We start from the raw sequence: 26346 nt of genomic DNA on the forward strand, positions 1-26346 counted from the left end.
GGCAGAGACCAGTCTCTTTTCATTTCTGTTTTTGACAGTCACAAGAGTGTGATGTAAAGCTCATATTCAGAACTAATCCTACCTTGTGGTGAAGCTTCTGGATTCCAGACTGATTTCCTCTGCATTTGTGTTGTTCTGATTGTATCAACTGGACATTTCTGTTTTCAGAATTAAATTTAATTTTTCCCTTTGCAGAGACTTTTTCCAAGCATTAATTCTGTCTCTTCAAGTCCACCTTGTGTTAGCACTGGCCTTAGTTTGACTCTCCTCTTGGTGAAAATCTCCATCTGATCCTCATCAGCAAATTGGATTCAGGCACTTACTTTTGAAGATCTTCCATCAAGATTTCAGGTTTCTCAAAAAGAAAACTAAACTTCTTTTTTTTTTTTTAAGTGTCCTGGTAATATCAAGCCACTGCTCAGAATTCTCTCTTGTGCTATCAAATATCTCCCAGGGCAGCACAAACCTGAAGGTCGAAGGAATAAAGAGCCTCAATTACAAGAGGATGAGCAGCTTTTTTAATCCCTGGATTGTTTTGTGAGGGTTTAACCAGAGTTTAATACAAGGGTGGAGTGTTTCATAAGCCAACAACTGCAATGGAGCAGAGCCACACAGTGAGGTGATGGCAGTGACTTTGCTAATTGGGGACAACAAAGCTCTCAAACTTAAAACTGCGGAGTCTTAGGGCTGCAAGGAAATTTTTGGTAATGACCAAGCTGCAAATTGGCTCCCTGGAGGCTCTGAGAGCAGAAATTGGTGTTAACTCCTGGTGAGCTAACAAGGATCAGCCTCCCTGCAGCATGGATGTGTTTGCAGTGCTCCAAGGATTCTGGTACCTGCTGAGCCAGCTGGTTTGGGATAAGGTTTTGCTGTGACAGCCTAGAAAAAAAGAATGAGCCCCCCACTATCTTTATTCCCTTTGGCACAAGAACATGGTGTTTGACACCTGTACAGAGCCTGCAGTGATAATTCTTTCCCTTGCCAGCAACAAAAACAGGGTTTGGCCATTTTACTTTTCCTGTCACCTGTGGATCTTGTGCCTGTTGCTATTTCAGCCCATTCCACAGCTGCCAGTGCCTGGGCACACATGATAACAACGAGGAATCCATCTCACTCTTGCTGTCACTCCTCAGGCTGTTTTCAAAGCCCGGGCAGTTATGAAAGCTGGTGACCCAACTTCCTCCCTTCTTACAGGAGGCTGTTTATCTTGCTCGCTCGACTTGGGTGACTTCTGGCAAGGAAAGGCCCCAGAACAACGAGTCCCCCCCACTATCACGGCCCAGCTGGTAACTGGACTGGCAATTTCAGTATCTTTGAGCAGTTTGTGATGGTGCTGGGTGTTGGATTAAGCCCTTTTCTGACCCAGAGATGGGGCAGCTGAGAGGTTTTTGAAAAACTTTTATTCTATTTTCAGTCCCATGTGAAGGGTGAGACAATACAGATGTTACAATTAACACCATCACAATCAGAAGTTAACTGTTTCTTAATTATTATACACTATAAGTGTTTCTTGGCCTATCAGCTTTTGCCACACCATGCTGTAAATGCCTTAAAGCCAATCATCTAAAATTACCCCTCGTGGCTCCTACTCCAATGCATCTTTCATAGTTCTATTTCATAGTTCTGATGATAATCCAGGTATCCAGATAGAAATAAGCCCTTTTCCTTGAAATACTGAGAGCTGGAGTTCTGTGAGGAATTCTGCCATCTTTCCTGAACTCCTGCCATAAATGCTGGAAGCACTGGTGGCTCCTGGGCAGGAAGCAGCTGCAGTTCCCAGACCTCTCCAAAGGTGTTTTATAGAAAACCAAGAGGTTTTCCCCACAGTTCCCTTTACCCAGTATTGCAGACAACATTGACTTTGCCAGCATGAAAGTTTAGCCTAGTAAAGGTTTAAGGGGTGTTTGGCTTTAGAGGGATCCTACAGAAAAGATAATTCATTCCTCTGGGCTGCACATCTCTCTGGTAAATTGGTTTAAAATCCAGGGCTGCAGGACTGTGCTTGCAGAAACATCTGGAAAATGAAGCAACCGGAAGCTTTTACATTTTCCAGTTCATCAAGCTGCTTTCCTAAAAAGAATCAAGGTCTGCCATGAACCAAGGTCCTTCCTCAAAAGAATCACCAGTTTTCCTGGGAACAGTGAAATGGTGTGATAAGTAAAGCAGTTTCTTAAAATTATTTTTATTTACAAGTGACAACCTGTGGGTATTCTCAGCTCAGTCAGAGAGAAAGAGAAAGGTTTTCTAACCAGGCGAGAGCCTGGGAAGCAGTTGGAAAGAATGTAAATAATTCTCTAATCGATCTTGTTGTTCACATTGTTTATAGATATGTTCTGCCACTGTGCATCATTCACTGCCCACCAATGGTGGGGGATGTTTTTACTCTAAGACCAATGAAATGAGTCTTCTCGATGTTCTCTATATACAGAGCGGTGCATTTGAAATAAAGGAGAGTTCATTTTCTTTACCTTCTGACCTGGAGTTCTTTGTTCCCGTCCTGCTCAACGGCCTCAACAACCCATCCGCTTCTGAGCACTTCTGGGGTGCATGCAATGATGCATTTCCTGTGTCAGGGAGATTACAGTTTTGACAAGATTGATAAAGAGGAAAGCAATTGATTTTATCTGTTTTAGAGACAGAAAAGTACACTCTGATAGTCACTCATGGAGACACAGAGCACCTCCCAAACACCCCAAGCTGAATCTCAAATGTCTCTCTCCTCCACATCCTGCTTCGAGACAGGAGGTAAGTCCTGGCTGCAGATTTTGATACTCCTCTTCATGTTAGACTTCTCCAAAATCTCTCCATTTCTCTTACCTAACTTTGCTTTCCTGGCTGCCAGCAGCTCTCAGTCCTACCCTGACACTGCCAGAGATGATCTGGGGATGGAGTTTGGGTATCAGGTCAACATTCCCAATTGCTCATCTCAGATTTATTAACCCTTATGCAAGTCAATTAATGTAGTTCAGCCTCAAAACTGGGACAGTGACATTAACATAACGATTGGAGGTGTTGGTAATCAGCCTAAATAATGAAAAGCATTTCCCTGTCTTTGTGTCAGTGTGTCACCATTGAGAAATAATTTATTTGTCACATCCACATGCCACCATCTCCATCAGAATTCAGGCTTTGTGGTACTTTTTTACTTCTCGTGATCCCTCAGGAATTCTGAGTCATCTGAGGCTGCTTGAAATTAGGGTTGAGAGGTAAGAACTATGTTCTTCCACTCTGCTAGATGTTAATAGAGACAATTTGCTAATTGCTTCCTGCTCAGTGGAAATGCCTCCTGTTGGGGGTAGGGTTGGGGTGTAGGTGGAGGCTGAACTGAGCTTCTGTACCAGGCACATCTGTGCAAGTTGTCAAACAACAGCATTTTGGTGAAATTATCTTTTCTGTTACTTCTAGGAACTGAGAACCCCAGTAGGAAAAAGTAAAAAGCAGAATGTTTTTATGCTCGTTTCTCAAGTTCCTGCCAACATTTCTCTTTGTTTTCTTCCCTGAGAGAAAGGAAGCACAACCTGGCTTAGAGTGCTGAGCTTCAGCGTTCTGCTCATGGTGTCAGGGAGGAGATGTTTAAAAGGGACCCAAAACCCTTCTGTTTGTCCTGTCACTGCAGTCTGGGGAGGGAAGAGCTGTCACAGCCAACTCATCCCAACACCCAAGCAGAGCTCCCAAGGTCGCTGCTCAACTTGCCCAGTTCAGAGCTGCTGTTTTAACAGCAGCCCTTTTATAAATAGGACAGGCTCAGCTGCTTAGCAGTCTTATCTCCACCAATTACCAGGGATAAGAGCTGCTCCTGCTGCAGAGTTCAGGCCTCTTACAAAATGTTGAGCAAGAGCAGGGAAGCGGCTGCTCTGTGGGAAGAACAACCTGCCACTGGAAGGGTTTCTTTTTGAGCAGCCAATGTAAATTGTCGTGGCTGTAGTGGGGATTTACCACTTTCACCCTGGTGAATTTGGAAAAGTCCATCCCAAGAGCCAGCCTTGGTCAGTGAGTGGTGGCTGGCAGAGCTCCTGTGTCTGAGCATCTCTGCTGGGATGGTTTTTCACTCTGGGTTTCAAGGCAATGCTTTGACTCCCTAAAGCTGAATTCATGCCCAGCGTCATGTTCTGGTGTCCCTTTACACTTTGAGAATCCCTTTCAGCACAATAAAGACATTTGAGGCTCTGAGATATCATTCACTCCACGGAGCTGTGTATTGTTGCCTTAATTCCTTGCACACTGGCCTCTGGAATGAAGGACTAAAGAGAAATTTTGCTTCAAAATCCTGTACTTTCAAGAGTGGTGTAACATGGCCAATGGTATTTTCCCACATCTAGCAACTGCTTCCTCTTTTTCAGGTTTGTTTCAGCCTTTACTGACCATCAGTTATTTACAGCTCCCTGGTTCCCCAAAAACAAATTACTACATAAAGGAAGAAGAAGAAAAAAAAAATCCCCAAGTGCCACATTCTCTTATGGTGTAACTTGCTCTTACTGTGTGGGTTCATCCTGGTGTGATTTATCCCATCAGTGTGGCCTCTTTAAAAGCAGAAGATGCAATTTTGAAATTACAAAACCTGATAGATTTGGTAACTGAAGAATTGTTTTCTTGCTGGCATCCATCCAGGGGCTTGATCCTCCCTCTGTTGAAGTTGTGACAAAGCTCCTGACGATTTTGAGGTACCAGAACCTTTTATATTTTTTTCAGTTCAAGTACAGCCTGGAGAATGTTTTTTGGTTTTTGTTTTTGGTTTTTTTTTTACATTTCTCCACTTTATGTCTGTATTTGAGAGGAGTGTGGGGCTGTCAAGCAGTTTTGTGTCAAAGGGCATTGACCCGATGATGAAAGGCCAGATTAAGGTAAAAGTTCGTGACAGGTACTGTAGGGAGATGTGAGCAGGGCGTGAGGGTTGTGCCAACAGCCACACCCTTGGCCGAGGGCGTGGTGGGAGCCGCAGGGCAAAAGGCAGGAGGAGAGCAGGGGATGGTGCAGTCTGTGCCCGAGCTGAGAGGGCTCGGTGGAGGTGAGATGCTTGGGGTGTGGGATGGGGGGAGATGGGATGGTTGGAGAGTGGGAGATGGGATGGTGAGAGGTGAAATGGCTGGAGGGGTGGGATGGGATGGGATGGGATGGGATGGGATGGGATGGGATGGGATGGGATGGGATGAGGGGAGATGGAGCAGTTGGAGGGATGGGATGGTTGGAGAGTGGGAGATGGGATGGTGGGAGGTGAAATGGCTGGAGGGGTGGGATGGGATGGGATGGGATGGGATGGGATGGGATGGGATGGGATGAGGGGAGATGGAGCAGTTGGAGGGATGGGATGGTTGGAGAGTGGGAGATGGGATGGTGGGAGGTGAAATGGCTGGAGGGGTGGGATGGGATGAGGGGAGATGGAGCAGTTGGAGGGATGGGATGGTTGGAGAGTGGGAGGTGGGATGGTGGGAGGTGAAATGGCTGGAGGGGTGGGATGGTGGGACGTGGGATAGTTGGAGGGATGGGATGGTGGAGGTGGGATGGCGAGAGGGGAGGTGGGTGCAAGGATGGGACGGCTGGAGGGATGGGTTGGTGGGAGATGAGGAATGGGGCGGTGCGAGGTGGGAGATGGGATGGTTGGAGGGTGGGAGATGGGATGGTGAGAGGTAGGACAGTTGGAGGGTTGAGATGTTTGGAGGGTTGAGATGGTTGGAGGTAGGAAGAGTGGGATTGCTGCAGGGGTGGGATGGTAGGATGGCTGGAGGTGAGGGGTGTGGGATGGCTGGAGAGAAGGGACAGCCAGAGGTGTGAGGTGGTTGGAAGTCGGTGGTGTTCGGGGGGTGTGGGGTGGTGTGAGGAGTGTGGGATGGCTGGAGGTGAGGGTGGGCGATTGTTGGAGGAATGGGATGGTTGGAGGGAGGGGATGGCTGGAATTTGGCAGTGTGACGGCTCGGGGGGTGTGAGGGGTGTGGGATGGCTGGAATTTGGCGGTGTGACGGCTCGGGGGGTGTGAGGGGTGTGGGATGGCTGGAATTTGGCGGTGTGACGGCTCGGGGGGTGTGAGGGGTGTGGGATGGCTGGAATTTGGCGGTGTGACGGCTCGGGGGGTGTGAGGGGTGTGGGATGGCTGGAATTTGGCGGTGTGACGGCTCGGGGGGTGTCGGCTGGTGTGAGGGGCTTGGGCTGGCTGAACGCTTCCGCTGCCCACGTCCCCCGCTGGCACCTCCAACGCGGGTATAACCCGATGCGATCCCGGCCACTCAGGCGGCCGCTACACACCCACAGCCCACCCAGCGCCCCCGCGCCGCACCTGCGGCTAATTACCGCTAATTATCGCTAATCACCCCGCGGCACAGAGGCGGCCCCGCGCAGCCGCCCCGCTCCGCGCCTGCGCGCCGGGCCCGCGGCGGAACCGCGCCTGCGCGGGGGTGGCGGGGAGGGGACGATGGAGGCGCGCAGGGTCCGCCGGCCCCGCGCCCCTCACAGCGCCCAGCGCCGCCAGCACCGCCGCGGGGCCCGGCCCTGAGCCACGCCGTGAGTCGGGGCGCCGGGGGAGCCGCGCAGGGCAGCCCGCGGGGCGGCGCGGCCGGGCCGGGCGGCCGTGAGGGGGGAGCGGTGCGGGTGTCCGCGGTGCGCGTCCCTCTGTCCCCGCGGTGCGCGTCCCTCTGTCCCCGCGGTGCGCGTCCCTCTGTCCCCCCGGTGCGCGTTGCCGGTGCGTGTCCCTGTGTGCCCTGCCCGGTGCCTGTCCCCGCCGGGCCCGCTCCGTGCCCGCCTGTGTCCCAAGTGCCCGCATTCCCTCATCCCGCTCCCTCCGGGCTGGCTCCGGCAGAGCCCGCGGGATCCCCCTGAGCAGCCCCGAGGCCGGATAACCCTTCCCGCAGGGATGGCTCAGGGGTCGGCCCCGCTGTTTGCCCCCTGAGGCTGGAATAACCCTTTCCGCAGTGCTGGCCCCGCTGTTTGCCCCCCGAGGCTGGAATAACCCTTCCCGCAGTGCTGGCCCCGCTGTTTGCCCCCCGAGGCTGGAATAACCCTTCCCGCAGGGCCGGCCCCGCTCTTTGCCCCGCGAGGGTCCGGCCCCGGCTTTGGGCGGTTCGTGCCCGGTCCGTGCTGGGGTTCCGCCGAGGAAGGGTTAATAAAGGGACTTGTTTTGCCTGGTCCGTGCACACGTGATGGTCAGACTTGCCTGGGTTTTTGGTGGAAATAGCATTTGGGTGTGTAATCAAAACCTAAAATTGTAACTGCTGCCAGACTGCCTGGTTTTAATAGGGGTTTTGGTTTTCTGCAGGCACACTGGAATATGAAGTTCTAAACTAAACCAAGCTTTGTCTGTCTGATGGAGTTCTTCCTTCATTTTTGTGTGTGTGTGAGAGGGGGTTTAGTGCCTTCGGGATGGAGTCACAGGCATGTAACCTCTGCTGGAGTGCTTTATTCAGCAAAATACAACAAAAGAAAGCTCCACAGAGCAGAGTGATAAAGCACACAGTGCTCTGTAGCAGTGGGACAAGAGGTACAGTTTTGGATAGAACATTGTCCCCTTACGCCCCAAGAGAAAGTCAATAATAAAGTAGAAAATGAGTTTTGAGTTATTGATATAGTTTCTAAGAAATCAGTACAAATGCTGCAGCCTTGGAGGGGAGTTAAAGCACTGCGAGGACTTTGTCAGGATGGACCCTACAGTAATCCTTTAACCAGGATGATTTAGGGCAGGGTGTTTAACGGGAAAAGTTTGTTACGAAAGAACAGCTTACAAGCATGGTCGTTATAAAATAAAATTAAATCCCTCGGTGATTTGCAGCCTTGCAGCTCCTTTGGGGGATGTCATGGGGTTGTATAAAGGTGGTTTGATGAAACCCTTGGGAAGTTCTTGTTCAGGGGATCTAGAGTGAAATTAGAAATGGGAAACTACAATAAAACTGGAGTTGGATACGTGTGAGTGGTGACTCACCTGGCCGCTGTGTCACCATCACAGATATTTGTTGTTAAATGTTGACACTTTCTCAGTTGTCCATCATTCTGCAGTGCTGGACATTTAAATACTTGCTTTTCTTGTGTTGTTTTTGTTTTGGACATGATTTAAAACAGAGCAGCCTTTTCATGAGTTTGTTACCATGTGCTTAAAGGTTTTTTGGATCCAATCCTGGAAGCTGTTCAGTGGCAGTTTTGTCTTATGTCAAGTCTGCTTATTCAATAAAGGTCTTGTGAGGGAATGTTAATTAAACAGTACATGGTGTAAGCTGTAGTTAAAACATCCTGAATTGGAAAGTATTACATGGAGGGAATACCAAGTTCTTAGGCTGTATTTAGTATGTCTGTACACTTCTTACTTCCAGTTTCGTGCTAATCTGATTTTCTTTACTGTCAGCATCTGTCAGATGAACATTCTTCAGTCAAAGTCACATGGAAACACATCTTGCTTATTACATAAATTATTGTTCTCTGCCTCCCTTGCTCAACTTATGGGCACAAAATTTATATATCAGCTCGAATTGTCTAAAAATAGAGGTACATTTTGCTAATCTTAGCTGGACAAAATTGCAGGTGTGTTGCAATGGCTGTTTCCCAAGCCGTGGTCGTCACAGGTGACACAGCAATGAGCAACCCCCAGTTAACCATTGATACCTTTCAAGGGCAGGATGCTATAAATCATTAATGGCTGGCAGTAATTGCACCTCTTTGTAGTGATGCTCTCCTCAGGTCAGCCTAAACTACAGCAGGAGCAAAAGCACTTTCTAATTTGATTAGGTGGTGGTGCTGTCTTAATTTAATAATGAGTCTAAAATTACAGCTGCATTTTGTTGATGGTCATCTGCATGTTGGGGTTCTGGTTTGCCATTCCCTGGGGATTTTCCCCCCAGATCTCCTCGTTGTGTGATGATTTCCCAGAGCTGCAGTCCATTTTCATGGTTGCACCAATGTTTAGTTCCTCTCTCTTCAGGATGAGGTGGGAACTTCATCCAAAGTGATGAAACCATTGGAGAAAACATCTGCAAATTTTTACTGAACCCTGAACCAGCTTTTTTTCTCCCTGTGTTGGAATCAACTGACTTGAGGAATGTGCTGTTCCTCTGGGCTGCACTCTCATGGATACTATTTGTTTATGGCTTAGTGTTCATACACTGAAAGTTGCTTTCCATTTTTATTCTGATAAGATTTCTTCTCTATCACTTCAAGTAATCATGAGAACTTGCCCACAAGACCTCTACAACTTCTGCAGTTATTTCAAGTTTGGGTTTTGTTTTGGTTTTGTGTTTTTTTTTTTTTTTTTTACCTCTGCAAAGCTGTGCTCTAACCAGCTGTTTGTCTCTCATTTGTGCTGCTTGTTTGTGGAACTGAAATACTGCACATTTGCCTGTCTTTTGTCCTGTTTGTTTTGGATCATCTTCCCAATTTGTCAAAAATTAGTTACAGACTTATGTATTGTCCTCCAGCTTGTTTTTGTCTCTCCTCAGCTTGGTATTAACCTCTTTTATTTTAAAAGCTGAGGCTTATTAAGGTTATTTCTGTTGCATCATCTGACAGGTTTTTTTTTTTTTTTGCTCTTAGAGTATTCTGTTTTATCTATTCAATATATGTATCACCTCATAGGAGACTTCATAGTTTTCCTGTGCCTTGATTCCTTGGCACATACTTAAAGCTTTTCTTTCTTTTAAAGAGCTAAAAGAAATTAATTTTATCTCCTGTGTAACTGAAGACACGAATCTGTGCTGGGCCTCTTCTCAGTCTGGGAACACACTGGTCATTTTTAATTCCAGGAACTTCTGATTACCTTGAAGAACTTCCCAGATTCTTTGGAGAAGTCTTTAACAGTGTGTCTGAACTGTGTTGAGTGTAACATGCTCCTCCAGATTTTCTTGCAGGGACTTTAAAACAATTTAATTGCTGAAAAGCAATTATAAAAACCACTGTGGGGGCTCTGGGAGAGCTCCACCTCGGTCAGCAGTGCTGACCACAGAGCAGGAGCTGCAGGAAGCAGGGAAATGGCTCAAAGCACCAGCTCATCTCCTGGACAACTCCAGGAGCTCCTTGATGTTAAGCACAACTCCAGTAATTTTTTTGATGTTCAGCATGTTATCTACTGAGAGAGGAGGGTTTGTGTTAGCAAATCTTCTGTTTTTCCTTGAGCCAGCTGAACCCATAATTGGAATTTAAAGGAAAGCTCCGTTACCTTTGCGGGCGCTGAGGTTTTGCCTGTCCCTCTCCACCGCAGGGATTGGATTTCTCTCTGGCTGAGGTTCCTGCAGTTCCAGCATGGAGATGAGTCGGGAGAAGCTGTGTGCCAGCAAGGCTGATGGCAGCTCAGACTCTGCCTACCACTGCTCGGCGTGTCACGACGATGAGGAGTGGGGCAGCACGAGCCGGGGCCGAGCCAAGTCACGGAGTTTGTCAGCTTCACCAGCCCTTGGAAGCACCAAAGAATTCAGGTGAGGCCCCTGCTTCTTCCCCTTGCTGCTAAAATATATGAAGTTAACTAGATTTTAGTGGCTTTTTTTAATATGGCCATGAGGGATTCTTAAAATGTGCCTCGGAAGGTTCAAAATGAAGGTGTGGAGTTGAAGGTGGGGTGTTGACTAAGAGCAGACTCAGAATCAAAGTTTTCATGGCTTGTCAAAACAGGTGTCTGCAGAGCTCACAGTCTCCCAAAAATAATCAGTCAACAGTAGAGACAATTCTTTAGACTTTTACAAAGGCTCAAGCCAGAGCTTTAGTGCTGTGTGTGAGGCAGCAAAAAGTAACTTTGTGTTTGCAGACGGTTTCAGAGCAGTGAGAAACACCCATTCTTTTTTTGGAGCCAACTTTCTGATCTCATTGCAAGGCTCCTGTCATGTGGACAGGGTGGGTAGAACTTCTGATTTGGTGATCTTTGGACCCGCTGTAAATATTGAACGGCGGGCAGGGGCAGTGCCGTGTCTTGATCTTGTGGGAGGCACAGCAGGACTTCACCTTCCTTGTGATGTGACTGTCCCTAAAGCATGGGCAGAGCCACGAGGGAGCTGCTCAGCAGATGCAATTCCTGTTCAGAGCTCCTGCTTTGCTGGTAGCAATGTTCTTGGGAGGCAAGAGAACACACGGGTGAGGCTGAAGGGCACAGGGGGTGGGTTTGTGGTGAAGGGAGGCAAACTAAAAGCCTTGAAAGGTTAGGAAAATAACTGCTCTGTGTTTGTAGTTCAGTGTATTTGATGCTTCTGGGAAATGTCTTCTGAGGGCTGTGCTCTGTTGGAGCTCTGGTGATGTGTGTATGGCCAGTGTAAGACTGGATATTTAAATTGTGCTGTAAAACTGGTGGTTTTCCCTTCTCTACTCAAACCTTTCAGTCAATCTGCATGGAAGACCATGTGGTCCAAATTTTTGTGTGTTATTTTCTAGCTAAACAGCTGCTTTTTCAGCCAGAAGTGCTCTGTCTGTTGTGGGTTTGAATCAGGGTAATTGCTTCTGAGATTTTTCCTTCATTAGGATGCTCTGCAGTCATTCTCTGGCTGTATTCACTGCAGAGCTAAATTGTCTGAAGGCATTTTGCAGGCTGGCAGGAAGTGCTGCTCTCAGGCTTCCTCTGTGCTCTTCAGCTCCAGGTAGCTGCCCAGCTGCTGGGAACTGATAAGTAGATTTCCCTAAAAGATGTATAATTTCCAGGGCATTGCTGCTCATTCTTAGCAAAGGCAGCCTGACTAGGAATAACTTAAAATTCTGTTCACTCAGGCACTTTACTGAGCACTAATAAAACCATGTGGAATCTCAGGGAGAATTTACACCACTTATTAATTAGGGCTTGAAGAGGAAGCTTTTGGAATGTCATGGAGGTCAGATGTGGATATTTAAAGCTTCACATGGAAACAGAATTTGGCCAAATACTGGGAGTGGCATCAAATAATGACCTGTGTTGGGAGAAGGCAGAAATTACAGTTATCTGGGAGAAGCTGGAGTGGAGCAAGAAGTGGGAGGTGATGCTGCCAGGGTGTTATTTAACCATCCTAATGCCAAGGGTAATTGTTTACAAGTAGATAGAGACTTATCATCCCTTTGCCCTTATTGACAGACATGTTAATCTCTTGTTATGTCAGCCCTTGCTCATTTTTCTGGTTTAATATCAGTAAGGTAAACTTTATAAAACACTTAGTAATGCTCTTATCTGACTTGGTCAGTCATGCCTGGACTTAGAGATGGAAAAGAAATTATTCCGGTTTTGTTATTGGAATTCAAATCTTAGACTGGCATATTTTATTAGGCAAGGAACAGATAAGATGTTGCTGTTGTTCCTTAATTATATGTTTAACCTGTGATCTGGTTTTGATTTTTATTAAATTTCTGAGGGTTTTTTTAGCTCTAGGAGTGAGTCATCAGGCTGGTCTGAGCTACTTTGTAACACACAATAGAAGGCTCTGCAGTGATGATTGTTACAAGCAAGATGTGATTGAATTAAGCTCAGGAAAGAAATGTTTCCCCCTTCTTTATAATGGAATAATTCTAATAGCAGTCACATAATGCTTCAACAGTTCCGTGGCTTGAGCAAGTTGTGCTCTCAGTTCCAGCTTGGCTGGAGGAGTTTGGGAGGGAGGTGAGGCAGAAGAGTTCTGACTTTATCCAGATAATCTCATCCTAGAGCCAGGAATAACCCTGTGTCCTGGTGGGATTCAATTTTGAGGATAAATGACACCTCAGAGCCCCTGTTTATTTGAAGACAAATACTTTATTAGAGAAATAAATGGGGGAAACAGCAATTCTTTTTTCAGCCTGTTCAAAATTGCAGCTTGATACTGCAGATACAAATCTCCATGTGCCTTAGAGCTGAAGAATTTGTTTGATTAATTTATTAAGGGTGTTAAATGACCAAGACACTGTGACTTGACCATGCTAAAAACATCTAGAGGTGTTGGAGAGCTCCTTGTCAAGTCACACACTGGGAAACCCAAAGCCCTCAGTGAGGGGAAGAGCATTCACTGAGCTGTTTTAGCTCTATTTATACCAGATTCAGCCATTCTAAAAAATGTACTTTTAGGTAGGATGTAGTGTTGTGAGAATCACAGAATAAAAGCATTGTTCCTGTGCCTGCAGCAGTGGAACTGATACAGCCATTGGAAATATAAGAGCTAATCTGTAAAATTACCCTGCCTGGGAAGCACACAGAGGTTTAAGAAATGCACTTTGCCCTGTAATGCTTTTGTGCAGCTGCTTGAAAGGAGGGTTTGGTGTTTGAGCAGCCAGCCAGCCCCAGTTTGGCAGCACATCTCTCTCACTCACTGATTATTTTCTCTGCCTTCAGGAGAACACGCTCCTTGCATGGACCATGCCCAGTGACCACGTTTGGACCAAAGGCCTGCATGCTGCAGAATCCTAAAACGATTATGTGAGTACTCCTCCCACCAGTGGCACTGTGCTCCTTGTGTGGCAAAGAAAACCACTTTGCTTTTCCACTGACTCCACTTTGTTCACCCCCTAATCAGAATTCCCAGAATGGCCAGGTTGGAAGAGACCTTCAAGCCCATCGAGTCCAACCCAGCCCCAACACCTCAACTCAACCCTGGCACCCAGTGCCACATCCAGGCTTTGTTAAACACACCCAGGGATGGTGACTGCACCACCTCCCCGGGCAGCCATTCCAGAACTTTGTCACCCTTTCTGTAAAAAACTTTTTCCTAATATCCAACCTATATTTCCCTTAGTGCAGCTTGAGACTGTGTCCTCTGGTTCTGTCAGTTCCTGGAGAAAGAGCCCAACCCCACCTGAGCACAGCCACCTTTCAGGGAGCTGTAGAGAGGGATAAGGTCACCCCTGAGTGTCCTTTTCTCCAAACAACCCCAGCTCCCTCAGCACTGTTTGTATTTTACCTGGTATTTAGAGGTTTTCATGTTGCTTGATTGCCATCCTGGGGTCAGCTTTCCCAAGTTGGCATGGCCTGCAGTCCATAGTTTGCTGCCTAAAAGGGCAACTCTCATACTTCTAGCTCAATAAAAATTCTTTTCTGCACCACAAGGGGAGGAAGAGGAGCTGTGTGCTGTGAAATCTGAGGGAAGCCTTCTCCCTCCCTTGGTGATGATGTTTGAATTTGTACTTTCAATTGTTCTGTTTGGTCTCTGGTACTTTCAGTTAAAGCAAGTTTGCTTTTAGACTGTTGATAGATGTGGAAATAAGGGCTGGTTTCTGCTTAGTAGGCAAATAAACATTTAAATTTTGTAGGCTGGGTGGTATAAAGTGTTGCTTTCTATACAGGTGTTACATCCTTAATAAATGGGGGCCTGACTTGGCCGGGTGAGGAAATTCAGGGTTTAACCAAGGTAGTGGTCCCTGGTTTTTGGGGCCCTGGCACAGAGGAGCTGTGGCTGCCCCACTTGGAGGTGACCAAGACCAGGTTGGACGTGGCTTGGAGCCACCTGAGATGGTGGAAGGTGGGACTGGATGGGCTTTAAAGCCCATCCAACCCAAACCATTCTGTGCTTTTTGCCCCTTTAAAAAAAGTTTTATTTAATTGTCCTTCCAGTTAACCGTGCAGTCAATATTTATTTGCCCAAATCTCTACCTCTGCAGACTGCAACCTTCCTGGTGATATCCAACCCTTTCCTGGGAAAGTCTAACACAGATCCCTCCCTTTGGCAACTCAGAGCTTCCTCATTCTCCCCTGGTGCTGTAAAGAGCCCTGGGGTGCTGCAGTGCTGCTCAAAGCCAGCCCAGGTTGTGTTTACCCGCCTGACCTGGGGAATTGCTCCTCCCAGGGGCTGGCCCAGCACAGGGATATAAGGACAGGCACAGGATTGTGCCAGGGAAAAGCTTGGGCAGGCAGGGCTGGGAGCAGAGCTGCCCCCAGGCTGCTGAAGGCAAGGACTTGTTTGAAAAGCAAATTGTTAAATTACTTTTGCTGCACACGAGGTTTTGTGGGTTTTAAAAACAAGCAAAACCTTGTTGGTGTTTTTTTTCCCCTCTGCTGTGGGTAATGTTGTTAAACTCTCCTCACTGGAGGGGTTATTTTTAACAGAAGATCATAGTTTTTATGTGCAGGCTTAAGTTAGGAAATGTTGGGTGTCTCTTTCAATACAACCAGCAGCTCTAGAACTTGCAAATCTGCTTTTTGATGAGCAGATGAATTGAATGAATACTCAGTGAAGAAAGGATCAGGGGCTTGTGCTCTTGAGAGAAAGGGAAATCAAATACCTGCTTATTTTCCTTGAAATGGGATTTTCTTTATGAAACCTTGCCTTGAGGATCTGGAATACAAGCTTTACACAGGATTTTTTGTGAAGCCTCACAACTTTTTATTGGAACTGATTGAAATCTTCAGTAGAAGAAACAAACATTTTTCAGGGAAAAATGTATTCATCTGAGGTTGCTGTTACTAATAAGTGATAAAAGCCTCAGCCTTTTATTTTATTTGGAGCTGTTCCTTTTGCCTGAACCCTGGAAAGAAACATGAAGATCTTAAAGCAAGTTATGAATAACTTTTCATTCAATAGAACTGCGTGGAATTGGTGAGTACAGCTGAAACAGGCAGATGGCTTTTGTTTGAATGAAGCTGGTGCTAGTTCTGGGTTTATTCAGTGCTGCAATCCCTACTTCTTGTCAGCATTATTGGTATTAGAGCCCTGCATTAACCTTTCGTTTCTGCTGTGTTTGTATCCCAAATGTGAGCACTGAAATAAAATGAATTTTAAATTTACATTAAGCTGTTTGACTTAGAGTATTAGATGGGGGAAATAATTATGCTGTGACTTTTTCAGATCCTCTAATTGAATGTTTCTCCTTTGAGTCAGCACTAAAACAAGAGGAAGCAGTGGTGTCAGTCAGTTGAGGAACTTTTTCTGAGAGCTTTTGTGGTGCTTCTCTTCAGGTCCCTGTTGGCAAAGGTCATTCACAGGGCAGCAGAGACCAGAATCATTAACAAAGCACAGAGACATCACTGCAATGGGAATTACTGCCTTTCCTTTAGGAATATCAGTGCAATGGGAATTATTGCCTTTCCTTTAGGAATATCACTGCAATGGGAATTACTGCCTTTCCTTTAGGAATATCAGTGCAAAGGGAATTACTGCCTTTCCTTTAGGAATATCAGTGCAAAAGGAATTATTGCCTTTTTCTCAGGAACATCACTGCAATGGGAATTATTGTCTATCCTTTAGGAATATCAGTGCAAAGGGAATTATTGCCTTTCCTTTAGGAATATCAGTACAAAAGGAATTAGTGCCTTTTTCTCAGGAACATCACTGCAATGGGAATTATTGTCTATCCTTTAGGAATATCAGTGCAAAGGGAATTACTGCCTTTCCTTTAGGAATATCAGTGCAAAGGGAATTATTGCCTTTCCTTTAGGAATATCTGTGCAAAGGGAATTATTGCCTTTCCTTTAGGAATATCAGTGCAAAAGGAATTATTGCCTTTTTCTCAGGAACATCACTGCAATGGGAATTATTGCCTTTCCTTTAGGAATATTAGTGCAAAGGGAATTATTGCCTTTCCTTTAGGAATATCAGTGCAAAGGGAATTACTGCCTTTTCCTCAGAAACATCACTGCAAAGGGAATTCTTGCCTTTTCCTGCCCTGGTGTGTAGGGCTGTGTTCTCCATACTGGAGGATGTATTTTTACCAGTGTCAGACCAAAATGTGGTGATGTTTGGGTTTTTTTTTTGTCCCCCAGGCACATTCAGGATCCAGCAAGCCAGCGGTTGACATGGAACAAACCTCCCAAGAGTGTCCTTGTGATTAAGAAGATCCGTGATGCCAGTCTGCTGCAGCCCTTCAAAGAGCTCTGTGTGTACCTCACCGAGGTGAGAAAATAGAAATTACACCTCAGCCCTCTCCAGCTGCTGATTCTGTGCAGAATTTGTGCAATCAAATCTTCATACCCGCTGCTACTGGGTGTACTGAAATTTCTTGCAGAAGTTAAGGTCAGTGTGAAGCTTAAAACTAAAATGATTAAAGTAAAAACTTCCATTCTGTTTGCAGTTCTGAATTACAGGAAGGGGATATAAAAAGCTGAAACCTTTAAGCCTTGAGCAAACACATTGCTGTATCATGTAATCTATATTCCAAGCTTTAATTTATTAAATGGTCTGTGCATTAGGATCAGACCACACATTAAAAACACCCAGCAGATGCAGAACACGGCTGTAAATATTATTTATATGTCTTAAATTAATGGAAATCATGGAGAGAGTCAAGTGTGTTGTTAGGAGGTCCCTCACAAGCTTAATTTCTCTCTTCAGGAGAACAATATGATAGTGTATGTAGAAAAAAAAGTATTGGAAGACCCTGCTATAGCTAATGATGAGAATTTTGGACCAGTGAAGAAGAAATTTTGCACCTTCAGAGAAGGTATGGAAATGATTTCTTGAAAGGACAGTTGGAGTGTATTTTTTTTTTTTTTTTGGTCTTGGTGTTTTCTTAGTTGTTAAGTTGAATTTGCAAAACTTTTGTGCCTTTTGCAGACAGTTGTTACATCTTAGTTGTGCTTTTTTATATATTTATGAGGAAATGTTTGCATGCTGCAAATTGTAATTTTTCTTCCTAAATTTTGTTAGGAAATTAAGATTGTGACTACAATTTAATTCAAACCTTTTTATCTCAAATGTTTCTCCTAGACTATGATGATATCTCCAATCAGATAGACTTTATCATATGCCTGGGAGGAGATGGGACCTTACTTTATGCTTCTTCACTTTTCCAGGTTGGTTTTTATGGGAAATAAACCCATAAACCTTTTCTTTTGGAAGTATTTACAAGTGCTTTTTTCTCCTCTTTGTTGCTGAGTTCAGCATTTGTCTTTTGTTCTTCATTCCCTCTTTTTAACTTTGTGAAAAGAATGTCAAATGTGTTGTTTTTTTATTAAACACAGTTGAAGTCTCATCAATAGTCACAATATTTACAGGCAAATAGTTGAAGTATGGATTGCTTTGACTGAGTAGCTTTAAAACTCTTTTCTTTATTGATAGGGTAGTGTCCCTCCAGTTATGGCTTTTCATCTGGGATCCCTTGGATTTCTTACTCCATTTAATTTTGAGAATTTTCAGTCCCAAGTCACTCAGGTTATAGAAGGTAAATTTAAGGGGACAAGGTGTGGTGTTTGTTTGTTACTTTTTCTTAATCAACTTTTTTAGGTTGGCCCTTAAGATTTGAAACTTGAGAAATGTATCTGAAATTAAGAGAAATATTAATATAACAGAAATGTACCTTAAATTACCAAAATGTATCTTAAATTACCAAAAATGTATCTTAAATTACCAGAAGTTTTGCATTGCATTGACCCATCCAGTGCTGCTCTGTAAAGAAAAAGGGCTAAGAAATCACTTTATGGAGTAAATAAGTGTAAGATAATGTAGAATTTATATTAAATGGCAACTAAGCATAGAAATAAAGTGCAGTGTTTAAATACTGAGAAGTCAGGCAAATAAAATATTTGAGGAAATAAATTCTTTGTTTCTTCAATATGAGGTTATTTGAGTTGCATCCAAAGTAGATTCCTGAAAAGATGTCTAAAACTCTCCCTAGAATGTTTTCTTTTAATACATGTTTCTAATACTTTAATTTTCTTTAAGCTTAGCTTTTGTCTTACTGAAGATCACATGAGCCCAACAGTGTTTCCCCATTTTAATCATGCCTATATAAAATCTAAATTTTCTTTTTACATAATAAGAAAAGTGGCTTGAAATTTGGCTTTGATTTTTGCTCGTTGCCACTAAAAATCAGTTTTGAGCTTCAGCCAAGTGTAGCCAATTATGTTGTGAATGAAACTGGGAATGTTGAAAGCTCAGGAATAGCTGGATGGCATTTCATAGAGTGAGTTAGTCATTGCTGGGGTTATTTCCTGTGCCAGCATCTCATTTTTGTGTGTTTTCCCTGTGTTTCCCCTCCAGGCAACGCTGCTCTCGTTCTCCGGAGCAGGCTCAAGGTGAAGGTGGTGAAGGAGCACAGGGAGAAAACCACAGTGCAGAATGGCATAGAGGAGAATGGAGTTGTGTCTGCAAACCTGGAGAAAGAAGTGGGCAAACAAATTATGCAATATCAGGTCAGAGGGCAAAACAAGCCAAAAAAAAAAAAACCCAATCTATTTGTTTGTAATTTGTATTTGTTTCATTAGAGCTCTCCCCCAGCAGTGTGGGGCTGGGCCTTGCTGCTCCAGCTCCCAGAGTGCTCTAAATGCTGAGGAGCTGCTGCACACACTTCCTTTGTGCAGGCACAAGTGCTAATCTCACACTTTGCTGTAGAATTAATTTCACAGAATTGTTTAGGCTGGAAAACATCTCCAAGCTTGAGTCCAACCTTCCTTCTATTTTGAAAACAAAGTAGAAATTCTGAAGTCAAACACACCAAAGATTTATAAAAATGACAAGAAAAACCCTGCACGTTGTTAGGTGCTCCTGGGACTAATTCTTAAACTTTAAAACTTAAAATTAAGAATTAAATCTTCAAAAGTAAATTCTTAAACTTCAGCTGGCACTCGATAGGACAGAAGTGTAAAGAGACTTTAATTTGCAGGTACTAAATCAGCACAAATCTTTAGGAGATTTGGAAAACATTTCAGTTTTTGACATTTATTTCATTGCCAAGGCAGCAGCAGCAGGCTGGAGTAATGTCTGGTGTCGTGGCAGGTCCTCAATGAAGTTGTGGTGGATCGTGGCCCTTCCTCCTACCTGTCCAACGTGGATGTGTTTCTGGATGGGCACCTGATAACCACGGTGCAAGGAGATGGTGAGTGCTGCTCACCTGGCCCAGCTCAGGGCCTGGCTGGGTTTTCCTGGAGGATTTTCTCTCCTGGAAACAGAGCTCCAGTTCACTGCTGACAGCAAACATGAGTGTGCAAAGAATGGGTGTGTTCATTCCCATAGTGAAGCTGTAGGTGCTGAAAGATTTTGTTTATGGGCATGTGAGGGCAAGTATTATATTTTGGGGTATTATATTTCAGGCTAAGGGTAAGAAATAGCTCAGAAAAGATTGGCCTGGAAATCTGGGATTTGCTGAAGGCAAACAATCTCAACTCATGAACGAAAGGAGTTAATCTTTAAAGCTCTTACCCGTAAAGAAAAAAAACGAAAGTCACTATTACAAAACTGTGTAACCTGAGTTTGTGCAACTCCTGAAACCACGTGGCAGGGTCAGGGGGGAGTTTTTCACTTTGTGTGTGCTGGGCTGCAGCTGAGCTGTGAAATCCAAGGAGAGAGGTTCACTTTCCTAGCACAGCATGAGTTGGTGTGTCCCAGAGCAATCCCTGGTCGTTAATCCTGCTGGCACTGCCCTGTTTGCTGTCCCCAGGGGTGACAGTGGGATTTGGTGATGTCCCCCAGAGCAATCCCTGGTTCCCAGAGGTGACAGTGGGATTTCTTGGTGTCCCTCAGAGCAATCCCTGGTTCAGTGCTGATATCCCTGTCCTGTTGCTGTCCCCAGGGGTGACAGTGGGATTTGGTGTCTCCCAGAGCAATCCCTGGTTCCCAGGGGTGACAGTGGGATTTGGTGATGTCCCCCAGAGCAATCCCTGGTTCAGTGCTGATGGCCCTGTCCTGTTGCTGTCCCCAGAGGTGACAGTGGGATTTCTTGGTGTCCCCCAGGGCAATCCCTGGTTCCCAGGGGTGACAGTGGGATTTGGTGTCCCCCAGAGCAATCCCTGGTTCAGTGCTGATGGCCCTGTCCTGTTGTCCTGCTGTCCCCAGGGGTGATCGTGTCCACGCCGACCGGCAGCACCGCGTACGCCGCCGCGGCCGGAGCCTCCATGATCCACCCCAACGTCCCTGCCATCATGATCACCCCCATCTGCCCCCACTCCCTGTCCTTCAGACCCATCGTGGTTCCTGCTGGAGTGGAACTCAAGGTTGGCTTCTGTCATTTTATTTCTCTTTGTGGGTTAAAAACTTCTGGAGTGGCCACAGGAATGTGAGGAGGGTGGGAAGTGTCGTGTGGCTCCTGCTTCCTCTCACTCGGGGCAGGATCAGACCAAGTGTGGTTCAGGAATGTGCCTTTCTTTGGAAGAGTTTTGCACACTTAAGTGGAAGAGTTTGCACACTTAATATAAGTGGAATACTTTACACTTCTCCTGCTGGACTGTAGCTCTGTAGCATTCTACAAAATGGGAATTCCTATATTTGCATTCTGAAAAGTGTTCCATAATCTTGGCTAAAGTGCCTGTAAATGATCAATGAAGGGAATCAAAATCTCTCCTTTCAAGCAGAAATTTTGCAGATCTTAAGTATATACTGGTAGCACTATCTGCAGTTCAATGTTTAGTTTTTTTTAATGTTGTCTTGCAGAAAAAAGACATTTTTTCTGAATATAAAATAGACTTAGTTAATGGGTATTTTGGACAAATACTCTTGTGCAAGGAAGAACTCCTTTCTCCTTTTGTCCTGAGGATGTTAGAGGATCAGCATTGAGAAATGAGTATATTCTGGACTTCTTGTTCCTGTTTCACAAATAAATTCAATGTTTATTCATGGCACAGCTCTCAGCCTCCACTTTTCATGTCAGTGGGTGTTACTGGCCAGTGGTAGTTAATTCTTTTAATAGGAATATAATTTAAATAGGAACCAAACTTCCTAAATTTGATGGCTTTGGATTCATTATGTATTAAAATCTACTTTTCTGAATTAACTTCATTATTTTTCTTGAAAGAAAAGCTAAGTCAGCTCCTGTAACTGAATTAAAGTTACAGGAACTGAACTGGAAGGAAGGGACAGGCTGGAACTGGAAGGTCTCTGTGGGTTATGACCTTGTACTTACAAAAAGGGGATTTACTGCATATAGAAAAACATGTTTATAAACAAAAAATAAAGGTTTGGAGCTTGAGTGGTGTTACTGCACTGCTGCCATGCACACCTGAGGAATTCCAGTGCAAGTGTGGAATTCTAAGGACTCAGTTCTCCCTCAGAGGGAGGGTGGAGGAGGTGTTTGTTCCTTGCTCTTGAGTTTTGGACCATTCCTGTTTTTCAGATTATGCTCTCCCCAGATGCCAGGAACACGGCGTGGGTTTCGTTTGATGGAAGGAAGAGGCAGGAAATATGCCATGGAGACAGGTCAAACCTTTTTTCTGATTGTATTATCTCTAAGTATAGAAAATCCTGATTCATGCAGCTCCCTCATTCTCTAACATCTGCCAAAAGGGTTTTTGGCAGTGAAGAAAGAAGCTTTTATAAACCCTAACACCTCCTAGAGCACAAACTGCACTAAAGGGATTTAATTTCTAACTTGAGTTCTTCAGATCTTCCCACAAAAGCAAGTGAAATGTTCAGACTCTGTAAACATTGCATGCTTGGCAAGGAAGATGGGCATATCTTTAGAAAACTCTGTAAATTTTAACTTCAAGATAAATCTTAGGAATTCTGAAAGAGACAAACCAACAGGAGCTGCCTGTGAGCAGAGGTGCTGGAGTACTCCCTGTGAATTAAACTGGGTTAACTGGGAGTGGTGCTGGTCACTTGCTGTGGCCTCGAGTGAGCAGAAGGGTGTGAAGTCCCTCAGTTTTGTGTTCACTTTGTGGTGGTGCAGGTGTTAAAAGGCAGCTCTGGGAAGGAGATTGGCAGATTGCTTATTCAGGATATCCTTTTTCCTCTTGGCCCACACAAGATGCCATGAAGGAAAATGTACAGCTGGTATAACCCTCCATCCTGAGCAGGTTTTATTTCCTCTGAGCTTGGAGCATCTATAAAGGAGTTCAGGAGCCCAGTAAAGATTCAAACACAAGCTTTGGCCCTTGGTTACACTCTAGAATCCTTGGGCTTGTTGCTTAAAACTTGAAGCTGAAAGGTGCCCAGTAAAGATTCAAACACAAGGTTTGGCCCTTGGTTACACTCCGGAATTTTAGGGCTAGTTGCTTAAAACTTGAAACCCAAAGGCTGAGGTGGTGCCTTGGGTTTCCTTTGTCCCTGTGTGGGTGATGCCAGAGGCTGCAGGATGCCATGGAGGGCTCACAGACGTGTCACAGAGTGTCCCCAGAGCCCAGCTGAGAGCAGCTGGAGTTGTGGTGGCTGATCATGGAAAGCTGCTGTTTGGCAGTGAATCAGCACTGTGCCGGGTGGGGACAGCCTGGGGGTTGCTCAGATTGTTGCTGTCCCTGCCTGACTGCCCTGTGCTGTTGCAGTATCAGCATCACTACCTCTTGCTACCCCCTCCCCTCCATCTGCTTCCGGGACCCCGTGAGCGACTGGTTCGAGAGCCTGGCCGAGTGCCTGCACTGGAACGTCCGCAAGAAGCAGAACAACTTCGCCGTGGAGGAGGAAGAATTCTGAGTGTCCACACCCAGCAGGGCTCCTGGCAGTGGAATGTGGCAGAATCCCTCCTCCCCTCTGCTTGGATTTTGGAGCTCTGGGTGCAGGCACCGCCCCGGAGCTGCCCTGTGCTTGTGGTTGATATCCCTCAGATGATGCTGGGGCTGGGAAGGGCTGTGCTCCTTCCTGTCCATCACGAGTGGGAGTGGAAGGCTCTGATGGTTCTAATCCAGTGTGAATTTCCTTCCAAGTGAGCAGTCTGAGAGTGGATCATTCCTGACTGCTATCCAAAACCACATCTGCAGATTTGATTGTAACCTCTGACTTACCAGTTCCATGGTAGGCTGAATGTAGCTACACCAGGGAAAAGTGGCAGCAGAAAAGTGGCATTAAAATCTCATTTGGTAGGTTTGTAACTCCATTTAACACTGCTAGGAACAGAAAGGCTCTGAGAAGTTTTCTTTAAAAAAAAAAAGCTCCTCTTTGTTATCTTATATACACCTTGCCCAGAAAATACTTTCTTACTTGCAAGTGTGACACACTGAAGAAACACCCACAAAGGATGTTTTTTATTAATAGATGGAATTAGTAATAAAAAGTATATATTTTTTATATATACATTTCTTTCTCTTGTGCCCATTTGAGCAGTGGCTGACCCTTGGCTGTCAGCACTGTGGAAATACCCACAAACAGCAGGGATGAGCATTAATTATTCTGGATTTGTAGCTGAGCTAATTCACAGCTCTGCACTTCCTCTTGGTGGGAATCATCCATGTGTTGGTTTTTTTTTATTATTCTTGTTTGATTCCCTGGGATAAATGGTAGCATTACAGACTATCATGTTAAAATAATAATAATAATAATTCTCCAATAATAATAATAATAATTATCTCCAATAATTCTCCGATTCAAGAAGAATCTGGACTTCAATTACTACTGAATTCACTGTTGTCAGGATCTATTCTAGATCCTGAATGCCCTCAACTTCCACGGATACCTTCCAGCTCTTGGTGCTGAGTAATCCAGGGTGGGATTCTGCATTGGTGGGCTGGAGAAATGAGAGGACACATTCCCAGTGGAGTAGCAACGGTGCCTTCAGCACACTCAAGATATTCTAAGTCTCACATTTACTTTTTAAGATGCTTTCAAATGTTTCTAACTTCTCTCTGTACATATTTTATTGTATGTGCTTTTATGAAAGAACAAAAAAAAACAAAAAAAAAAACCCAACAAAAGAACTGGTTGGGGTTGGGGGGAAAGGGTTTGTACTGTACTTTAACTGCAAAATAGCAAACCCAAGGATAATGTTTACATTTATGTTCTCTGTGGTGCAGTCTCTTGATCATCTTATCCAAATTTCAGCATTTTCAAGTCTTGCTGCATCGCTCACTAAAGGAAGGGACAGGAGCTGTTCAATGCCTGTGGCAGAATCTTGCCAAGGAATGAATTTCCTGATTGAGGTGGGATTTCCTTGGGAACGGAGGGAGAATCTCTGCTGAACCTTTTTCATGATTGTCTTACGTTGTTTCTGTGGTCCAAAGTGGAAATGGGAAATGGGTTCATTTCCAAACTCTGCCTGACCTGTTGTCCTCTGGTGGTTTCAGTAATTGTCTCATCCCTTTTGGATGCTGCCCTGGGCTGAGCTCATGAAATGCAGGTGAGAGCACTTTTCCAGAAAAGAGAAGCAAACTCTTGGGTAACGATTCAAATCACAATGAAAGAGTATTGGTATAAATTAACATTTGGTTTGTACATTTTGTAAAATAGAATATTGGTTTGATTTGGTCAAAACCAAATGGATGTTGGGATATCTTGGAGAATATCCAGGGAGCTTTTGGGATTTCTCTCACTTGAATCTGCAGTAATTGTTTTATCACTGTTTTGAAGCTGCTTATGGGTTTCCTAAGCAGAGTGTTCAGTTATTTGATAACTGGTTACTTTTTGAACTAGAGAAGTGTCAGGCTTTTTTGCTTTGGAACTATTTTATTTAAACATGCAATAATTGAGAGAAGGAACAGGGTATGGTGTCTAGAGAAACGTGTGGATGAGTGGAGAATGAGCAGTTCTAGGCACACTGGGGAGTGGAAAATCATTTTGCAGAGGTGAAATGATTTATGAGCCTTATCTAGTATTTTTTTAAAGATAAAACTATATTCAGCACTTTTTATTTATGCTTTTTATAATAGTAAAGCTATTCTTGACTAAATTGCCGAACTTTTAATTTTCAGAGTGCACAGGTAATTAAATCTGTAATCAAAGTGTACTGAACTACTTTAGATCTACGTTAGGGGGTTGGCTTGAAATTTCTTCTTTCAATTTATCACCTGCTGCAATTGCATTGCTGGCTCTGAGGCTGCTGCAGCTTTGCTTGTATGGAATTCCTGCTGAGAAAAGGCATTTTCTGGGTGGCTGCTGCAGCCCTGGCTCAGTGACTTCAGTCCTGGCTTTTCCTCCAAAAGCTGCCTTGATTCTCCCTGGCCCAGCTGCTTTCACAGCCTGGGCTGTGTTAATACATCACAAAGTTGATCTGAGTGTGCAAAGTCCCTTTCCAAGGTTTTTAATCTGCAAACTGCAGGAGAGCAAGGCTGGAGCAGCCCTGGAGTTCTGCATTTGAACTGCTCCAGGAGTGGGGGAGCTGAACCAGAAAAAAGCTGAAATGCACCTCAATTTATTGGCAATAAAACCTCGTTTTGCTAATGTAGCTTATTCAGAATAACTTGGTTAAACTGTGCTAAAAAAGGGGGGTTTGCTGATTAAGAGTTTTTAATAAAAGGCTTTGTAAGTCACTGGCACCTACAAATCCTTTCATCTACAAAGGGCCAAAATGGAAGCTGGGAAATTAATTTGGTGGTTTAAAAAAAAAAAAAAGTTATCCTCTGGTAGAAATTAAAGAAGTTGTTACCAACTGTAGTAGGGAATAAAGCAGTGTACTGAATTTTTAAAAGATGAAAAATCCTGTTACATATTGTTAACACATTGAAAACTTGGTTTTAAATATTGTTGAGAAACAAAATATTTTTCAATCCTTTCAATAAAACCTTTTTGTAAAGTTGGATTGGTCGATTTGCCCTTTTACTGGGGAGAGTATAAAATTGGGAATTCCCAATCAGTTCCTTGGAATTGTGTGGGGTTTGACACTTCTCATGGGACAGTGGCATCTCTTTTCTGGGAATACACCCAAGGGTTTTTTGAATGTCTGATAACCAGGTTTTCCTCAAAA

The 26346-nt window shown here is 44.6% G+C and overlaps 1 protein-coding gene and 1 long non-coding RNA gene across 7 annotated transcripts; one reads left to right on the forward strand and one right to left on the reverse strand.

The window, feature by feature from the left end:
- Positions 1–6366, reverse strand: LOC128798846 (uncharacterized). Its single transcript, XR_008434565.1, has 3 exons — positions 6283–6366; positions 2469–2564; positions 1–466 (listed from the first exon to the last, which is right to left on the reverse strand). It is a non-coding gene; the product is annotated as an uncharacterized LOC128798846 (long non-coding RNA).
- NADK (NAD kinase) lies at positions 4987–26179 on the forward strand. Of its 6 annotated transcripts, none has more exons than XM_053962708.1 (12): positions 4987–5005; positions 10166–10379; positions 13214–13297; positions 16574–16703; positions 17142–17250; positions 17517–17602; positions 17868–17970; positions 18789–18940; positions 19524–19623; positions 20580–20737; positions 21853–21935; positions 23000–26179. In XM_053962708.1, the coding sequence occupies exons 2-12, from the start codon at positions 10207–10209 to the stop codon at positions 23145–23147; spliced, it is 1326 nt and encodes a 441-aa protein (XP_053818683.1). In that variant the 5' UTR covers positions 4987–5005; positions 10166–10206; the 3' UTR covers positions 23148–26179. The 6 variants fall into 6 exon arrangements, with proteins under 6 accessions (XP_053818683.1, XP_053818681.1, XP_053818682.1 ...); XM_053962706.1 differs by lacking the exon at positions 4987–5005 and adding an exon at positions 6408–6492; XM_053962707.1 differs by lacking the exon at positions 4987–5005 and adding an exon at positions 9914–10002.
- Positions 26180–26346: the final 167 nt, after the last annotated feature.

This window comes from Vidua chalybeata, chromosome 22 (genome assembly GCF_026979565.1).
Source record: "Vidua chalybeata isolate OUT-0048 chromosome 22, bVidCha1 merged haplotype, whole genome shotgun sequence".
Classification (NCBI taxonomy): domain Eukaryota; kingdom Metazoa; phylum Chordata; class Aves; order Passeriformes; family Viduidae; genus Vidua; species Vidua chalybeata.

Coding starts and splice junctions, on each gene's coding strand:
- NADK (XM_053962708.1), top strand. CDS start 10,207: ATGGAGATGAGTCGGGAGAAGCTGTGTGCCAGCAAGGCTGATGGCAGC. Junction 10,380..13,213: donor GGAAGCACCAAAGAATTCAG/GTGAGGCCCCTG, acceptor CTCTGCCTTCAG/GAGAACACGCTCCTTGCATG. Junction 17,251..17,516: donor ATTTTGCACCTTCAGAGAAG/GTATGGAAATGA, acceptor TGTTTCTCCTAG/ACTATGATGATATCTCCAAT.